The sequence below is a fragment of the Photinus pyralis genome, unplaced genomic scaffold (assembly GCF_008802855.1).
Source record: "Photinus pyralis isolate 1611_PpyrPB1 unplaced genomic scaffold, Ppyr1.3 Ppyr1.4_LG7, whole genome shotgun sequence".
Lineage (NCBI taxonomy): Eukaryota > Metazoa > Arthropoda > Insecta > Coleoptera > Lampyridae > Photinus > Photinus pyralis.
Genome location: NW_022170738.1, coordinates 25,171,676 through 25,192,507, shown reverse-complemented (window position 1 = coordinate 25,192,507; position 20,832 = coordinate 25,171,676). Strand labels below are relative to the sequence as shown.

The 20,832-nt window shown below is 35.7% G+C and overlaps 1 protein-coding gene across 4 annotated transcripts in view; it reads right to left on the bottom strand.

Moving 5' to 3' along the window:
* Window positions 1–1,360: 1,360 nt before the first annotated feature.
* The window catches only part of LOC116177123 (MAP kinase-interacting serine/threonine-protein kinase 1-like), a 37,307-nt gene continuing 17,835 nt past the window's right edge, over window positions 1,361–20,832 (bottom strand). For 3 of the 4 annotated variants that reach the window (XM_031496000.1, XM_031496001.1, XM_031495999.1), the window contains 4 exons: window positions 7,549–7,755; window positions 7,255–7,496; window positions 6,932–7,201; window positions 1,361–3,166 (listed from right to left, as the gene is read on the bottom strand). In XM_031496000.1, coding sequence (XP_031351860.1) covers window positions 2,483–3,166; window positions 6,932–7,201; window positions 7,255–7,496; window positions 7,549–7,755 — 1,403 coding nt within the window. In that variant the 3' untranslated portion in view covers window positions 1,361–2,482. Of the gene's footprint in view, window positions 3,167–6,931; window positions 7,202–7,254; window positions 7,497–7,548; window positions 7,756–20,154; window positions 20,388–20,832 lie in introns of those variants that run through there. The other variant, XM_031496002.1, reaches the window with a different exon arrangement.

Sequence of the window (20,832 nt, the reverse complement as noted above, 5' to 3'; positions counted from 1 at the left end):
CCAGCTAAACAGCACAACCGATTGGAATCAAATTTGCTACACATATTTTTAGACATTAAAAGGGTAGAATCGCGCATGTGCGGGTGGTATCTGTGCTACCTCGACTTTTTAAAATAAAGTACCCTACAGGTTCTTTCTGTTGAGAATATAACCCTCTAATCATGAAAACCAATATCCGTTTTATTACAAGTTTCGTTCTGCCAAGTTCCCCAAATCTTCAAAACCCTCAATCGTCGACGCAAATAACAAGCGCTCTCCCTTTTAACGATAAGTACTCACTTGTCAATGTCAATACCTGTCGCTGTGTCTGCACTTGTATAGGTACATTACATGAACTTTGATGATGCAATAATAGTGGCCACAACTTGGGGGCCCAGCTCCATAGTAACACATTTAGAGCTCCATTTGTGTTGCCAATTTATAAGCTTACGTTTATTTAAATGTATTCTGAGTAAGAAATAAAGATAGAGTACGCGTACGCTATAACAACGTGAACGTTTGTTTTGAACCAACATCTCAGTCAATTTGACCCTTGAGAGGTAGAAAGTAAACATTAGTCAGTGGCGTAAGGTTTATTTATTTTTATGGGCAATATGTTTTGTTTACATGTGCAAACGTCATAACGTATCACTAAATATTTATGACCAAAAGCTGTATGTGTTTGAAAGGTCCCTATTGATCTATGATAAGGTATGGTGATACTTCAAAGTGGAAACTTAGAAGGAAATCTAAACACATTAAAATGCGAAAATTCCCGTATGCACGTCTATGACTTCAAAACACATACGGATGAAAGGTTATGTTAGGTAATTCAATAATTCCACAAATAATACAGCTTTTCCCCATTTCAAAGGGCTCCCATAAATTAATACACCACAATCGAATAAGTCCTCCACTATAAAAACGCCTAAAAATTAAGGAATCACGTTTTAACGAAATAAACAAAATACCTCTCAACGGAAAACAAAGTTACAGCGTTGCCGTTGTGGTGCACTAGTCACCATAACTTTTCTTGTTACGCCGTTTAATTGTAAGTTAAAATTGTTTGGGTTACTGAACTCTTATAAGCATCTAAAAATCCATTTAGATTACTCGAGATGCATATATTATTAATATTCCCTTAAAAACTATCTCGTGAAATGTGACAACGTAGCCTCCTGCAATGTTAGTAAACAAACGAGATGATGGCACGCATAGATAAGCATCAAGGCATCTCTATCTTTATTTCTTACTCTGAGAAATGTATTAGTCAATGTATGTAGTGGCAAAGAGTAACGTACTCTTTGGTAGTGGCCAAAGATATTTGAGTACCTTTGATAGCACAAGTAAGGAAAGAATATGGAGAACAGAAAAAAAAATGTCTAGAAAAATTGCTCTTTATGTGAAATAAGCACACTTGGTACATAATGAATGTTTCATCTGTATAATCAAATTAACTGACCCAAGTTATTGCGCAATAAAAAAAAACAATGTAAAATTAACAGGATCTCTTCAGTTCTTTTAGTAACACAAGTTACTTTACATATTAGCGACCCCTATGTCGGGAGCCTTTACATAATACAAAATAACAACTTATACATGGCACAGATAGCCTTTAGACTTGCAAATCATTTTTGCTTCATTTATATATAATTTTATTTGGTATCATTTGATTGAAAATAGACGCATTAGTACCGCTAATTTACAGCAGTAAATGCTATTCTTAAGCTAAGTTAGAGAAAGTACTACAGCTGAAACTTAGCACAGCCATACAACTCATTCGTTTGCCATTCGACGACACTCATACATGTTACTTTACTGTCAAGTCCAACATGAGTACTTTAAATGGGAAAGCGTGTGCCTTCCAGAAAGGAAAACTAAAGTAGTAGGCAACAAAAATTTTCTCAATTCGCGTCAACATCTTTATTTACACACTTCAATCTCGGCGACGATTCAATTCGTCGCTTGGAAAGCTTTAGTCTTCGTTTCTTACCAACACGTATTTTGAGCATTAATCTATACACTTTGAAAATTACAATGGGACCGAATAAAAAAATTGGACTGTTGGCGCAGTAACAAGTAGTCTCTAACAATTATATTATTTTGACAACTAATTTAACGATGCAGGTACGAATATTTCGCCTACAGTCAGTAGTAGAAGATATCACAATAGACTTTATGCTGCACCAACCTACTTCACAAAGTACAAAAGTATTAAAAATACAAGCAATTCCTCGTATATACATATTATATATACATATATAGAGGCCTCCTATGACATCATGCAAAACCATACGTTTATGAGAACTATAGCATTGCAAGGCGTATTATCAAAATCCAAGTGACAACGACTTGGCATCATTTGTAACCCGTATGACTCCAACAGAAAATGCGTCTTCGACCTTTTAAACCTTGCAATAAGAGTAACTCAAATTTAAGTTTTAGATTACAAAGAAATCACAACTTGTATGTATAAAAATATAACAAACTTAAGGTAGAGAATTTAACTGCTAGGACTTGCAATGGCGGTTGCCGATGGAGAGTGGGTCAAATGCAAGAACTGGCAGGAATTGTGAGTTTTCGTAGCCGCCGCCGTCCTTCGTTGCAACAGCTTGCTCTCGCTCGGAGGGCTCAATCCCAACGGTGGTGGCGATGAAAATGGGTAAACGTTCGGACGTTCCAGATAATCCAGATTCATACTGAAATGTTGAAGCACGACACGATTACACACCATTGCGGATTCCGCAAACTGTGAAAGCTCCCTGACGGAGTTATTGCGTTTTATAACTTCGGGGGTAGCAAGATGCAAATTATCACAAGCCCGAGTCAGCCAAGGATGGCGTAACACCTCGGAGGCGCCGATACGTTGACTAGCAGTTTTTACCAGCAAAGACGATATGAGATGTTTCGCCTCCGCCGAAATGTGACCCCATTCCTGTTCGGGAAATTCGTAACGGCCCTCCTGAATGCTGTGGAAGAGTAGATCTTGGCAAGCCGAGCAGTTATCGCCGCGTTCCCAGCCGCAATCGCCGCCGCACTTGCCGTAAAACGGCGGATAGCCGCAGAGCAAAATGTACATTATAACACCCAAAGACCATAAATCACAGCGTTTGTCGTACGTGGTGGTGTCCGCCTCGCCGATAAATGCTTCCACCACTTCGGGCGCCATAAATTCGGCACTACCAACCTGAAATAAATGATCAACTTAACTTTGATGTAACATCAAACAAAAATGGTTCTAATCCAATGGATGCAATTTCTCGATGTGTTTAAAAACATTTTAAATAACATAGTGTGTACCTTAACCTGGTAGATATTCCCTAACGTAATTTATGGAAAGCTAATTAAAAATAATTGTGAATTTCTATTATGATGTAGCTTATTTTAATCAACCAAGTATATCTGAATGAATTCTTTGCGTTGTTGAAGTCGTGTGAACCAGAGGCCAAAAGCCACTTCTCTTGGTTTTGTAGGGGAGAAATTGCACATCAACGAATCTCTTCCTGTTAATGCAGCACAAATGATTTTATTACAAATATCGCGCCGTTATGCACCTCAGTTAATCAATTACGCTATTTTCAATCATTTTTACACATACAGATCTGGGATTTTTTCTTAATTCTCTATTTTGTCATGTAAAAAAAATCTGATTTAATTTTTTCAAGAAAGTCACTTTATTAGATAAAATCAAGAGAAAATTAAAATTTTATATTTGATCATGACTGTTGCGCTCCCTAGTGGTCGTTTTGCACACTCGAAAATAATTTCCAGCAATTTCTCTCGGACATTATATAATTTTTTACCTGAAAGCTGTGCCTACTAGAATAGTTTCTGCAATATTCCTATTTGGCTACACGATACATCAACGAATCTTTTCCTGTTATGCAGCACAAGTTCGTTGCATTTGCTCAGTTCATACAGGCTCATGGTAAAATTTAGCGTCACTTTGCTTTCTGCATTCAGTCAGTATAGTTCAATTTGTTCTAATTTTGTCAATTGTTGTCTAAGATTTGTGCAGTTTGCCATTTCAAAAAGATAACGTACTTAGTTTTAATTGAAATTACTTATTCTAACTATGTTGCTTTCAGCTGTTTGTAACTCAGGGTAAAGTGATCCTTGAATTTGGTTTTATTTATTTATTTTTACTTTTTCGCCCATACGGAGGTAGATGTTGAAGTGATAAAGATACTTAGCGGCAATCATCTCGAAATACAACTCTAGTCTAAGATTACCGTATCCAGTACCTTCAGATACCTTCTGAACTGGAAAAGGTTTCCGGTTAATTAACAATGTATTCCACGTGCTTTATGTAAGAGACTTCGGAATATTATTTTTCACAAATGAGGAAGAAGTGGAGTTGCTTTGAAATCTATTTGAGCTAAATATTCTTTGGCTTATCTAAAGTTGGATTAAATTTGATTTCAATTATTCCAATTCAAGAGTTACTTCCTCAGGTTGATAATTTTTGTGTATTGTCAATACCGACCTAATGTCCAACGGAGGTAGATGCTGAAGTGATAAAGATACTTAGCGGCAATCATCTCGAAATACAACTCTAGTCTAAGGTTACCATATCCAGTACCTTCAGATACCTTCTGGACTGGAAAAGGTCTCCGGTTAATTAACAATGTATTCCATGTACTTTATGTAAGAGACTTCGGAATATTATTTTTCACAAATGAGAAAGAAGTAGAGTCGCTTTGAAATCTATTTGAACTAAATATTCTTTGGCTTATCAAAAGTTGGATTAAATGTGATTTCAATTATTCCAATTCAAGAGTCCTCAGGTTGATAATTTTTGTGTATTGTCAATACCGACCTAATGTCCAACTCCGCTGAATTTGGATACGCATTTTTGCAAAAAACTTTTCATAAAAAGAATCGAACCCGTCGCCCAGTTGCAAGCCTAGTATCCTTACCACTAAACCAGTATGAGAGATATTCATGCGTGATTAAACTGAGTTCGCATTCCGAAATAGTTATGGGGAAAGGTCAATTTTCGCATCTATGCGACCGCGTCTGCTGTTTACAAATATGCATCCTGGCAACACCACGGTATAACCACCTATGTAGACAAGTGGCCAAAATGCAAAACTCCACCATCTTCGTCCAAGAGCTCCATCTTTTCCAACGGACATTTCCTGGCTCCTTTATTTTGCTTACTTTGTTAAATTGTTACATTAATCTGTAATTTTAATAGGAATGTTGCATTTGTCTATTATGCAAGGAATCCTGCCTGCCCTATAGCAAACACGCTATCGCTCGCAACATTTCACACTTTAATTGCTATTGTTTAATTTTTTATTTACTTAAATAGATACATCAGGAGATAAAGATGCTACTTAACGATAAATATGGCAACAAAATTTGGCTTAAGGCCATCAATTTTTAATTACAGAAAAACAAAGTAAGGAGACCACAAATCATGACAGTGAATGACAGGTAGAAATTAATTCTCGTCAAGTCGTCAACAAACAAATGTCAAAGGTAAGGACTAATTACTACCAAACAGCATGATTGACACATTGTTTTTGTGAAACTTATAGTGCGAAAATTTAAAAATAAATATATATAAAAAGCAATGTATCTATTTTTAAAAAAACATGAATCTGTATTTTATTACTTTATCAAAATGAACCAGTACAACAGAGGACCAGGGACGTAACCACTGAAATCTACATGGATTCAGGATTGCGGAAATCCTAGGCTTCCAAGATTTTGGAGGAATTGCGGACAATTTGGTGGGATTGCAGGGATTCAGAAGGATTGTATAGATTGAGGCGCTTGCGGCAAGGATTTGCGAGAGTCAGGACGGGATTTCAACAAAACGTAAGTGATTCATTAAACGTTTTCAACAACAAAATTTGCGGCAGAAGCCCGAAATTTTCCACGATCTTAATACAAAGTTCACATAATTTCGTCAAAACGTGAGGTTATGTTACTGCATACTTCATGAGGGGATACAGTGGGTAACTGCGGTAACTTTGGGCACGCGTCTTTCCGGTGCCGCTTCCACTCAACTTTTTTTTTTAATGTGACTCAGTTCAGTCACGATGTATTGTATGTATACTTTGTTTCGATTCTATGGTAAGTACGGAAAATTCATCAGAGTTAGACATTAGGTTATTTGTATGTTTAAGATAATAAATATTTACAACACATGCAAAAATGAAGGCGAATGCTACCTCATCACATCGAGGAATTTTTTTGGATGAAAAGTTGGAGGAAAAGTTTAAAGATAGACTGACAATGTCGGCGGTTGATACGAAAAAGGTGTTCGAAGTTAATCGGCGGTCGATACGAAAGATGTGGTCTATGGAAGATGCGAGAGGTGCCCCGAGTTTCCCCATTTCGAGTGTACAAAGAGATCGATACGGTGGTCAATACGGCAAAATGTAACCATCTCTACGACGTTCTTCTTTCCTAAATTAAAGTTTAGGCTATATGCACTTCCAAAAGTGTATCCACATGACAGTGTCGCTTATTTTGTGTACAAGTCGAACTAAATTGTATTATTTATTACCAGTTTTATTACATTCACTATTAAATATACACGTTAAACAGAGCACATTTCAATTTAGTAGGGGAAAAAGTCACTTCTGAAACTGATCAGATCAGATCAGAGAACTTAAGGATGACGAAATATAAGTAACAATAACCTCAAATTTCAATTAAACGAAATGCCTTTAAGATTGTGCAAAATTCGGGCTATCGACTATAAGAATATTTTGTACAGTTTTTGAATTATTTCGAAATGGTTATTTTTGTATTTAGGATTCCTAACAATTTGGATTTTTGGGGATGTGGCTCTCAAACAGACTATTTGAGACTCTTAGTTGTTTATTTCAAACTACTACCCCCACTAATTTTTTTGCACACCTAAACCTTACACCAGATATACTTAATTGAAGGACAGTAAAGTTATGACAAGTTTCAACAGTTTTTAACTCACCGGTGTTAATAGTTGTGGTGTTGCCAAGGGACTGGAAACGCTTGCTTGAAAGCGAATGCCGGAACCCAAATCCAAATCACAAATTTTCACGGGACATAGTCGATCCGGATGCACACACAAGATATTTTCGGGTTTCAAATCTCGATGTGCGATACCCTTCCCGTGCATGAAGCTCAACGCCGAAGCAATCTCTTGTATGATTTCGGCTGCGGCTGCCTCACTGAAGAACTTGTGCTCTTGAATTCGCCTGAGCAGTTGGCCACCATTTACCTTTAAGCAAATTGAAAATTGGATCTCATATACGCGCAAACAACAATAATCACCTTCTCAAACACCAAGTAAAACTTCTCCTCATCCTCAAAGAACTCGATCAACTGAATGATATTGGGATGTCCCTGACAATGATGAAAAGTATCGACCTCCCTAAAAACACGTGCCCGCGCATGTCCCGGAACCTTCTCGATGATCTTCACCGCAAACTCTTGATCAGTGTACATATTCAGACAGGTCTGCACACTGGCGTACGCACCTTCGCCCAGTATCTCTCCCGTCAACTTGTACAGGTCTGAAACACACAGAAATAGCGTCGCGTTTCACAGCGCAAAATGGTAGCTCACCTTGAAAACAGGAGGAAACGAGTGACGATCCGGTGCGCTTCTTTTTGCGCCGCTTCCTTTTGGCCTCCTCTTTCCTTCTGGCGAGTTCTCGCGCCCTAGCGTCTGAATCCATTTGGTCGCTACTGTCAGAAGCGCTCCCACCTCCTCCTCCGTATCCGTTTCCATTTAAACTGTTTGTCCCGGCCACGCCGTTGTCCCTACCCAAATCTGAAAACAAAACGTTCACTTTAATCAAAAGTTTTTATACCACAATATTATTATTAATCTCATCTTCAATTAATATAACCCATTTCATTTAACCAATCCCTCCATCTTTAGTAAATTACTATTCTTGCGGATGTGGACCAAAATTTGAGTACAATAGTCCTGTTAACACCATTAGATTCACATCTTTTTATATATGTGTAAATTTATTTGGTTAGAAAATTGGAAATGGTAAAATGTTAATATGCTATAGACATGGTTTTGAACATATTTAGTAATAAAAATATTCATTTAGGTGTAAATCCATTGAAATCAGCCTGATATCTTAGTTAGGGCATCTATGCGTGATACTCAAAAATCGGGAAATAATAACATTTGACACCTGAGAATTGCAAAAAGGTGAAAGTCGACACTCAAAAATTGCAAAAAAGAAAATTTTACAATAGAAAATTGCCGTCTAAACATCAATTTTCCACCAAAAGAATGCATAAAATAAAATTTGACACTCGGAAATATAAACTTGAAATTTGACACCCAACCATTGCCAAAAATCAAATAAATCATAATAAAAAAAAATACCCGAAAATTGCATTAATGGAAATTTCACGTCCCAAAGATTGTCAAAAAAACCAAATTGGACAAAAAATGAAATTTGACACCCTGCAATTAAATACCAGAAAAAAAATTTGGCATCGGAAAAATACCAAACACATTTGAACCTTACAAAAACAAATCAAATATTCATTTAGGTATAACTCCATGGATATCCACCTGATATCTTGGGGCATTTATGCATGATACCGAAAAGCAAACATTCAATTTAAGTTCATACTCTGGTAATCTTACTAAAACACATTACATATCCATACACATCTACGAATATCAGCGGAAATCTACTGCGATTTTCCTGTAGGTTTTAAAGACCTTAAACATTTTTGTGAATGTTTAGAAAAATCAAATTTGACAATATGGATGCTCAAAAATCATAAATTAAATAATAAAATTTGACTCAAAAATTGAAAAAAAAGGAAATTTGACACCCAAACATTGCCAAACATGAAAGTTAAATTCAAAGGAAATTTCAGAAATGAAATATACCCAACAATTGCATTAAAATGTTCACAATTAAATGCCAGAAAATAAAATTTGGTATCGGAAAATAGCCAAAGAAAATTAACGTGATACTTGCAAAAAAACTTTCACAACTTAAAATCGCCAGAAAATGAAGTATAACAACCAAATTAAAATTGATACTCCATCATTGCCAAAAATAAACTGAGACGCAAGAAAACTGACAAAAAATGATATTTGCCACTTAACTATCGGGAAATAGTAAAATTTAACACACGAGAATTACAAAAAAGTGAAATTTGACACCCAAACATTGCCAAAAATACAAATTTGACACCAACATGTTTGTACACCACAATTTCATCATAAAATATTTTTTAAATGTAAATACCGGGTGATCAAAAATGAGTTGTTGTCGAGTCGCCTTTGGAAGTTCAAGTTAAGTACGATTTACCATATAAACAAAAATTCCAAAGGTGACTCGACAGCAACTTATTTTTGATCGCATAGTACTACACAGACTACGCATTACGCAACAATACATAAGTTGAGAATGATTCATTGTTAATTTAATATTATTTTTTGTCTAAAAAACCGCAAATGCAATGTCAGGATCTTAAGTTCATAGATCATCGCTAGGGGAGAAAACGAGTACTTAAAAACTGGAAAACGATATTTTCTCTATCATGTTATTTCGATATAAACACCAAAAATAATGACGGGACATCCTGTATATGCGAATGTTTCAATTTATGTGTAAATCGGGGAGATTGTTTACAAATAAGCACAAAATTTACTTGAATTTGGGCCTCAGTATTATTTTCCTTTTAGAATTGTTTGTAATTGCGTGTTATTTTATTGTATGAATTTTATTGCCAAACAAGCTTTGCAAGTTTTTCTTTCATTCAGGAATGTTGTTTCAACTTTTCATTTCATGTGTTTCAGAATAAATTTTAGTCGTTTTCAATCAATCAAATGTGTGTTTATGCGAATCCTTTGTGCGACCCGGGTAGTTTTCATGTCAGTTAATCAAAATTTGTGTCGTTAATGCTTTAAAACTTTCTGAAGTTGATGAGCCTCTGAAATCATTAATTTAGGTCAATCAATATTAGTAGTTTTGTTTTCAATCAATATTAGTAGTTTTGTTTGTAGGAGATGCTGGAAGTGTGCGAGTAACTTTTAAGATTCAATTTTGGTGTGTTTGAGCTAGCTGGAGGGGTGTTTTGTGGGTGGTGTAGTTGACCGCATTCACACATCATTATTTGATGCCCAACGTGGGGTACAGCAATATCAATATCTATGGTTAAAATAATATTATTACCAGTTTTCAACAATATGATTAAGTCACCTTGACTTCCAAAACATAGCGGACCTTCTACTATCATAGAAGATAATACCACTGTAGCGCCACGCTATCATGATACAGTCAATGTAGTTTTAGATAGTATTGCAGAAAATAAAAATAATTTCCAGCATTTTTTTGCATTTTATTAAACAATACGTCTAATCTGCATGTGTGCGAGCGATGGTAGTGCATTTTGCATTGTTTATAACGATAATTCAATGATAACTACACTGAACGCAAAAGAAAGCAAACAAACATCAAATGTCTAATGTGTTTTGGCGTTTCCCCGACAAAATTGGTGAACAAATGAATTTTGACCTGTACCTATCAGACTAGTATTTATTACTTTCTGATGTACGACCGTGTGCCATTCTGATTCGGACACCCGTTTCACGTGGTAGATATAAAACGAGTTTTTTTTTAATTCGAAAAGGTCGCATTAATAGAAGGGAAAATAAACAATAACAAGCGTGTCCAACTTTCTAATCCTTTGGATTGATTCCCAATAAAACATGCGCACTAAAATGCAATTTGTCCACTGGAAGCGAAAGAGCCTCGGACAATAGCTTCCCCATTCGGAAAAATGCGCTAAAAAGAAGAATGTGGGCTGTTAAACATAGTAATAAGGTTAAGAACATTACACTACAGATTTAGATTTAAAATTAGAGATCATTTTCGTTGCCAATTTCCTATTAGCCTTGCGTCGAGTCTTTTTTTAACGGGCCCTATTAGTATTGTGATGGAATAATTGCAAGAAAATTTGATTTCCCAAAGAGAAAATCTCTTTTGGGATTTTTGATGTTTGGAAAGGCCGCTTGCCGCTTGGGATCTAGAAGTATTTAAAAAGATCTTGATACCTACCTAAAATGGATCTCTTCCTATGGTATCCATTGTGAAGGCTATTACGTTTTCACCTTGAGGTTTTCCTACTTTTGATTGCGGTAGTAGTAGGCACGTCTGGGAAAACGCGACGGCGGCGAGCGACAGCAATAAAACAAGCTGACGGAAACATAGTGAAAAAACTGCCTACGCATCTAGCACCCACGTCCTCTCAGAGTCGATGAATTACATTAATATTGGTGCGTTAGACAGTTAAATCGTAGAACATTCAAAATAAACGCTACTTCTAGCCAATAATCATATGCGTCGATCGGGGTACAAATTGCAGGAATACGTCCCCAAAATGCGCATAACTGATAAAAAGACCCATAGGTCACCCAGAAGAAAAACAATTCGAGATTAAGTTATCGAATAATGAACGTAATAGAAACAGAAAAAATTCGATAACAAAAGCCCAACAACTATTTAAAAGGTCACAATAATAATCCGCGCAGATTATTATTATTAAATTACGTTATCTCAATTGGCAGCAAACCACTGCAAAACGTAGTTGAAATGACGACGAACGTTTTTTGTCAACTTCGAAATATTGATTATTGTTAATTGATAAGATAAGCGCGCCCGATTAGCATTGCTATTAAAAGCGATCTACTCTACATAATGCTCTAACAAAAACAAATGTGGCGTGACTTTACCGTGACGTGGGTAGCTGTGGAATTATCATCTTTAATAAATACACTTAAATTATGTATGTAGATTTAAGAGGGAATCAAATAATCTATAGATAGTGGAAATTTTACGGCGGGGCGATGGACGATTAATGTAAATGAATGTACATATGATATTCCTGGCGAATTATCGTTTACATAAATTGTCTGCGAACAATTTCGAAAATACCGATCTCTGATCAATCATTACAATTACAAATAGTTCGAGCCAGATGTTGCGGAGTCACGTTTGTTAATTAGAAAAAAGTTGATATACAACAGGATTATATGCAAAATGACACACTCCGTACATGGATTGTCAATGTGCAATCAACTGAAGAGCAACAACGGTAAGGTCATAAACCAAGTACGAACGATCTCCGGGTTGTGACATTTTCAATGAAACGTGCTGAATTTCCAATGTTAATTAGATGATCGCGAGCGTCATCGACACCGACGACACTCGCGAGATACGAGAAAAATGGAAATCGTCCGCCGACGTTGCGAAACAGGTTTGAATTTTACAAAAAAAAGACGGTATAAATATTACTGATTCACCAGTAATTCGCAATTCGATGACCTTTTTAATCGACTCATAAGTACATAGATTACAGTTACGTCATGATATAAACGATACCATAACAACACAAAAAAAGTAGGTGCAATTATCTGCAGTGCAAATTTTAGGTGATACGACTGATAATCAAATTACCCCCCCCCCTCGTCACTTCCCATGCGGTTGGAACTAGCTAGAATTTTGGAAATTGTGTTTGTTATAGCATTTTTGAATTTTACAGTCATATGTGACATGACCAGCTGTCAAAAAACACACCCCCCATTTTTTTTTATTAAAGAAATCAAAGCTGTACTGTGTACTAGTGAAGAAATTTGTCAAATAAAAAACAAGATACGAAGAATCGCATACGATTTTTCGTAGGGGAATTTTTGCCACTCGCTTTCGGAAACCAGACTTTTAATCCGGCTCATATTCAATAGCACTGATCCTTAAACTCGTAGAAATCACTTCGCGACAGTTTGACATCGCTATCTCTTTTCGTTCTGGAGTTAGACCAGGAACAGTCGGGCAAAACCATCGCATACGGGGAATTTTTTTCCCCTAAAAAACTTTTTGTCTGAATTGTGCTCTTACCAGATGTGTATTGTGTGTGCTATAATAAATTGTTATTTTCGGACATTCGTAAGATGAGAAGTTGATGTTAATTCTACAAAAAAACGCTAAGACACTGTACGTTTTGGCAGTCGTAAAAATTCAATATGGCGTCCCATAAGAAAAAAGAATGTAACATATTATTCAGATTTTCCGACCGTTTAAGTTAGGGAAAATTAAAACGAAACTTGACGACATTCTCAGTTTTTTTATGCCCATATTAATTGACCTACATTGTATCTCTCACCGTTGCGGAGATACCAATGGTAAGCCACAAATTTGAACCACCTTGTACAGTCAAGAGTTTTACACGTTGGACTTTCTACCGTTCTTTTTACAATCGTTATGGTTGTAAAGGCAAGACTCGCACTACAAAAGTAAACCTACGTGTGCTCTGGACTGTATGTACCTACAATTAATAATTTTTTTATCGTCTATACAGTGTTAATACAATAAGTCGTTACACCCGAAAACGGCATTCAAACAACTTTTCTTAGTTCCAATTTTTGATTCGGTGCCCCAGTTCGAAGTTATTGGCGTTCTTTTGTTTTTCGTCATAACTCCCTTATTTTAAAAGCTATTAAAAAAACGAAATTTTTCAGGTCTAAGTATAAAACATTTGTATTTATAGGCATTTTTTATTTTTTCAAATAATCAAATAACGATCGATTCGATGCAACTTTTGTTTTGCAGATGTAATGCCTATGTTTTTTTAAAATATTTGAAAAGAACAATCAATTTTCGGTACGACAGCATAAAATATGCGTATGGTTGATCTACAAAAATAGAGAAAGCCGTAATTCAATATTTAGAAAATTTATGAAAACTAGCAATACCTACAATAACTTGTTCAATGTTTCGTTTCGCAAATTTACTGTTGCGCAGTAAGATGTGTAATGCAACAGGCACCGCGCATCCTGGCAGCACACAGCATGCTAGGATTCATCAATTTTCTAAATACTGAATAATAAATGTCTCTATTTTTTTCTTACTTTTTTGGATATCCACCATATGCATATTGAGGAGTGAGGAGTCACTTTTCAGTAGCACAGAAAAAAATCCGAGGGAAAAATCACTGCAGAACTTTAGTGTACACTACCAGCATTTTGGAAATTTCTTTAGAATTTTCGTGAATTTATTGAATTTTTTAGAATTTTGTCAAAAATTTAAAAAAACCGAAACTCGCACCAAAATGAAATACTCGTATTAAAACACAAAATTCGATATTTGATATGTAAACAGTTTAAGAAATTAAAAAAAGAGGTGCATAAAGGTAAATAAATATGCTGATTTTAGTATTCTGCAATTTTTTAATAGGTATGTTTAATATTAACGTATATTTCAAAAACATACGATAGCAGAATGTTACAGAATTTTGTGGAACTTTTTAAAATTTTCAGGAATATCTTAGAATTTTCTAGAATTTTTTTAGAATTGTGGTGCACACAAAATTTGAAGTGGTTTCCACCGCGTTGAAAGCCTCGACAATAAGGTCATAATAGTCCTAAAAAGATAATTTGATGTAATAGGATTTTGTTTGTCCGTCCTGTCCATGTGAGAGACGAGAATTTGGTTCACAGCCATATTCGACCATTGCGAATTGAATATAAAATAATTTCAAGATGGGGCCGTGCTTCCGTAAATATAAAAAGTTGGCGCCATTTTTTTTTAATAGAGACATGGCAATCACTCAAAACTACCGGATACAGGTAGTATACACAATGTTAACAAGTGGCCCAAAAATTCAAATCTCCATTTATTTCTGGCATCAGAAATAGTAGTTGCAGTTTTTGACACTTTTCGATTGTTAATTTAAACAAATCGCGAAGCCCTGGAAATTTTTTCAAGATTCAGCTGTCACTCAAAAAATTCCTTAAACTTTAAAGATTCGATTATAAAAAGGACGCACTTACCTTGAACGGTGTAAGAGATTAATTAAGACAATTTATGAATGGGAGCTTTACCAAATTTTTGACATATGTCGAGATATGTCAAAAGCTGTGACAGATAGGTTCACAAATCTTTAAAAAACGGTATGGTTCCATTTAAAAAACCAAGATGGCGCCAATTTCCGGAATTTACGAAAGCGAAAGCAAATTGTGTTTGATAATCCCGTTTTCAGCATCCGCCTCTTGGAACTCTATTAATTCCAAATGGATGCTCGCTGGAGAGGTTGAAAAATCTTTCGGAATAAAAGAAACGTACAATCCCTTCCCGTTTCATAAAAAAATGAACTGCACAATTCACTGCTAATTATGAAATTAAAATGCGCTTAAATATGAATATGAAAACATCTAATATTTATTACAAAGTCCTGGAAAAACACAATTTTAAAAAAAACAAAAAAATACAACAATTAACTTTCTATCGATTTTCAAAACCTGTTAGAGAACTAATCGATTTACAAAAAAATACGATGACACGTTTGCACCAAAAATGAATTTGGACGAGTTCAAAGAAGTCCACGTGAAAATGACTCATTATGGCAATTAATATTTAATTTCGTTACATAATTCCCAGTGTTGTTTGTTTACGACGGAATATTTCTTTACGTTATTACTATAAGAAGCAAAACATCGTGAATGTTTTCATGCAACGTTTCCTATATTTTAAAATTATCATTTGTTTACTCGCAAACGCCGCAAATGAATTGTCAGAATTTAAAGAGCTGCTCACTGCAACAATGCGAATAAATTGGTTTACATGACAATGGCACAAGTTATAGCGAAATTGTGTTTATTGCTCTGGATTCAACAATTCGCGCTACTATCTCACAAATATAAATAGTTATTTATTTAAGAGATACAAGTGTCTAAATTCCACTTTTTTTTACAAACAAAGCATTAAAGGCTGCAAATATTTAATTAATTTTTATGTAATATTTCCAAGTTGGGCTAAAATTATCCAGAATTGCGCACGTATATTTTATAACAGCTCCTAAAACGGTATGGAAAAATTCGTTATTTTTTTAAAGGAGCTACGAGATAATTATTTGTTACGTTTGTGGGTGTGTTCTTTTTTAAATTCAGAAGAGGGAGACGCAATGCGGGTCTACTTGGAAAGGGAAACACATGAAAAATAATTAATCAAACGCTGCTTTTTAAAAAAAACACTAACTGCCTTCCTTGCTAGGAAATAAAAAAAAATTTTCCGACGTCCTAACAGGACAAAAAATATCCGAAAAAATATGTTTTAAGTGGGTAGAAACTACTGTTTTGTTTTAAAACTCTCGTCTAATCCTAACAATTTTCGATGTTCTCCCATGGATATGTTTTTTCGAATTTTCAAAAACTGATTTAATTTATTAGATTCAGTTAAAAGAATCAAATTTTGCTCGAAATTTTGTTTATAGAATATTTTTTGAGTTTCTGTGACATCTTAGGAATGAATTTTTGAAAAATAGATAACGGTATACCCAAACATCTAATTAACACGTGACAGTTACTCTTTTATGTCTATGGTTGATGCTTGAACTCCCCCTCCTTTCGACTGTCTACAGCCCATAGCAACTTATCTCGCGACGGAGATAGATGGATAGAAATTTCCCAGATATTGACGGTGTTTTTTATCCGCGGATGTGTGTAGCAATAGTACTTAATCTCAGATACATCTAAACAATTACTCGTTGCTATGCATGACCAACAAATGCCAAAGCGCACCGATTTGGTTGAGAAAATACCCATACGCATCCTTTCTATACCCAATACGTGAATTTGTTACATTTTTCATAACCACGTAAGTTTTGACCAACATGTCTTAATTCTTATTTACACTGATTTTATTGGGAAAATTACCAAACGCATTCATTCGATGTCCAAAAAGTGCATTGATAAATTTTTTTTGACCACGTGCATTTTTACAAAGAGATGATAAAATTGCCATTTCGTTCGGAACACGTAGAAACGAACTAGCTTGATGTCCAAAAAGTGATTTCATAAATGTCAGATTGTGACCAGGAGGTCAAAAAATCGTTATTTACACACTAATTTCATTTAAAAAAATGTGGTTGTGAAAAGTAAGACATTTGGCAACGTCAACGTGTTTTAAAAAGTGTCACTTTAAATGCTAAAAATTAAAAAAAATAAATAAAACAAGTGAATTTTTCCGCGGGAGAAATCCCGGGTGTTGAAAGGCGTGGAAAGTGATATTTTGCAATTTGTCGCAAAAATATTAATTTTGGGCGAAAATGTTCGAAATAAAAGTTGCAAGGAATAAAATCATGAACAACTTTTGTGTCTACATTTTTTCATATAACCTCAAAAACTCCGAGAAAAATCGGAAAAACGTGTTCTATTTGGTTTTTGCGAAAAAAAGTCGCAGTGGTAACATTTGGAGGAACATAGTTATAATAAAAAAAACACAATTTTTGGGCCCGCAAAGTTGAGCCGTTTCCGAGTTATTCACGATTTTGGAAGAAAATCACCTTTCTCAAGGGGATGAAAAATCTATTTTTTTACATCGGCCAGAGCTGCGCGGAGTAGCAAAATTTGCGTATTGACTCGTATTTTAATAATCAAAGGTAAAAAAATATGTTTGCTATATAAAAAATTCCAAAAAATCAAAAAATCGAATAAACCGAGGGGTATTTTGCTGCTAGTAGTACCTTGAAGTACAAATTTTAGGCAGTACACACGCAGGACCTGGTACTACACTGGCAGGACCGGACAGTACCAGGTAGTACATTTACATGACCTGGTAGTACACTCGTAGAACTTGAGCAGTACCAGAATTCACATTGGGACGACCGCTCATTTTCTAGAAGTACACTACTATGACTGGGTTGTACTTGTATTCGTGTCTAGTGTAGCCTGTGGGAGTGGGTTGATATAAAAAAATATATAACCTATAAAGCCATAAATAACCCTTGTCTTCTTTTCTACTCGGCAAACCTGGTAAATTCATACCCATACAAAATATAAAATCGTGATTCAATATTTAGAAAACTTATGAAATCTAGCATGCCGTAATGCTTGTTCAATATGCCGTTTTGCAAATTTACTTTTGCGCGATAAGCTCTCCCCGTGTAACATAACAGACACCTCGTATCCTGACACGGCATGCTAGATTTCATCAGTTTTCCAAATATTGAATCACGATTTTCTTTTTTTTTTGTATAATGCAGATGTAGATTCCATGTTATCCTACAGTGCATTGATTGCTCTTTGCAAAGATCTTAAAAACATTGGCATCGATTTTAACCGGACGTCATGCCGGAAATTTCAATATTGCATCGGATAGATAGTGATGTCGCATACGACCATTTTTGGAATCTCGTCAAATAAGAGATACCTATTGAGATGATCCTATTATTTCGAACACACTGTATAACATACCAGGTAATTTATTTATACCGAGACAATTTAATTGAGGATGACATTGATCTCGATATAACATAACGAGATATAATGATAAACAATTTTCTAAAACATAAATACATATTACCGAAAATTCCCGAATATTCTCGAAAGTTCCCGAATATGCTCAACGATAAATAAATTACAGGAATTTACAAACACTAGTCATGTTTTAGACACGGTTTTGAAAACGTTTAGGATATTTTGGAATATGCGGGGCGTGGAATAGTTTTAAATGATTACCACAGCTTCGGACATTTTTTCAAAATTGTGTAGGTAACAAATTCTAGAAATACTTACTGAAAGTAGGCACATAATATTTTTAAGTGTCAAAAATATGGAAATTGTGGATGTTCCAGAAAGCACAGGACATTTTCGAAATAATTGTGCAAACACCGAATGTTTTGAATACAAGTAGCGAATTGATTGAATGCTTCGGGATTGTTTACGCAAATATGTTTGACCAGTATGCAAGAAACACAAGGGGGGGGGGGGGGGGGGGGGATTTAGTCGTTTACCCTATGGGAAATGATTAAGAAATTTGGAGAACACATCATAAACATAACATTATGTTACGAATTCAGTCCCAAAAAGGTAAAATGCATTAGTGATGCAGTCCCAAACAGTTCAGAATAGTTATAAGTTTTCTTAGGGATTTTGTTGGGATTATTTAAACCATGAAAAAATATCGACAAAAATAAGTCACAAAGAAACCCAAAAAAAATCCCAACCTTCGGTGCTATCATCGGACAGATCCCAGCATGAGCCAAATGAATGAGGATCACGAGGTCTAATTAAACTGAAATGTGTTTCATGAAGCGCTGATGCGTAGAGTGCAACAAAAAAACCGACCTTGCGAAAGATAAGAATATGTACAGTTACAGAATTCAGGTTACAGGGCTAAATTGCTGGGTAATTTGCATTGCGAAACAGATTAGGTTAGGTAAATGCTCTAATCGAAGGCAAAGGCACCTACACGTTAACGCCAAGGATTCGGAACATAACGATTATTGTATGGTAAAGTAGATAATTTAAGAACGTTGCGAAGATTCCAAATTGTGCCGATCTTTGACCAAGGCTGCGAAATACGTCATTAATCCGCTCACTCGCCTCGGCAACACTAACCATTCTCAATGTAATATAAACGTCTTTACAAAAAATGAGAGTCAAACATTTAATTAACCTTGAGAGGAGAACGCCCGTTTGGAATACTCTAGAAAATTCGAATGGAAAGTTTCGACGTGACGAGGGGATTATCGAGGGTGAATAGCAACAATGAGTCATCGCGTCCCTACTGCCCTACACAACAAAGTGACCCACAAACAAACAAACACCTGTCGAGCACGAGAAGCCCTAAAACCCGACTTTTTCACCGCCGTGACTCATTCGTAATTATTTCTGATGCAATGCCTAACGTAATGGCATTTATTAACTAGAGATAAATACCTACAATAGAAATTAAGGTACGTTGAACTATAATAGGTAGGAAGCCAAACAAATTGATAGTCAAAGCTCAACTGCAAGTCAATTTCCTTCTTCACGGGTGATTGTGGCGGGATAATAATAAAAACAAAAGACCTTCTCCAACGCCCACCTCGTTCTTTCACGTCTAAATTACAGAAATGCTTGGGAGGTTTCAAGTGAACTTTTAAATGGACACCTTCAACAAAGAGGACAGAGACTTCCAATGTTGCCAAACATTTCCGAGAGCAACAGTTTCAACAAACAAGCCGTTTTAAACAAAATACGGAAGGAGGGCTCTCTTCTCGAACCTTCGAACGAACCGGTTCACCAGCGGTGTTGTTACGAAAACAAAAATGACGCAATTCGGCATTTAAACGATTCAAACGATAGCCTTTTTAGTTTCGACATACAAGGCGAGTTACATGCAAAAATGAATTATTAAATTAAAGGTACCTGCATCACAATTGTCAGCCTCCTCTAGAATCCGTTCGACCATTTTAATTGCAATGATGAAAACGGCGCTTTCTATTCGAAAAGATTTTGAAAGACGGTAGCCACACTCGACTCAATTTAAATTTAATGGACACAAAAAACTAAAAATTTCCAATCCCTTTGTGCTATCTTTCCATGATGTTTCACTTTCTCCTACCGATGTTAAACTCCAACTGGCCGCCTGCGCTACGGTGAATAATCTTTGTAATTTTTCGTCGCCGTCGTCTACGTGTCACGTAGCACACTCGGCTCATGCGCACGCCTAACCTCCTTTACCAAACAACTCGATTGCCTGCCTGCCTGCCTGCCTGCCTTCTATCCTCGTCATCCATTTAATTTCATTTCATATGCACGCAACAAATTATCAACTTCAAATTCATATCTCGTTTAGAGACTTCAGAATAATCTCGACCGAAATTTCCGATCACATGATATGAATCGGCGCAAATTCTTAAGTGACAATCACTATTTCTCGAATGCTAAAAATATGCAAATTTCTAAAATCCAAGGATGTTTGGACTCTACAATCTTATCATACCGCTTTAGTTGTAAAACGGCGGTTGTGTTCATCTTTGAGTGCCCTAATAACCTATTTCAATTCGAGAAGGCAAGATAAGTTACATCGGGCAATGAATCTAT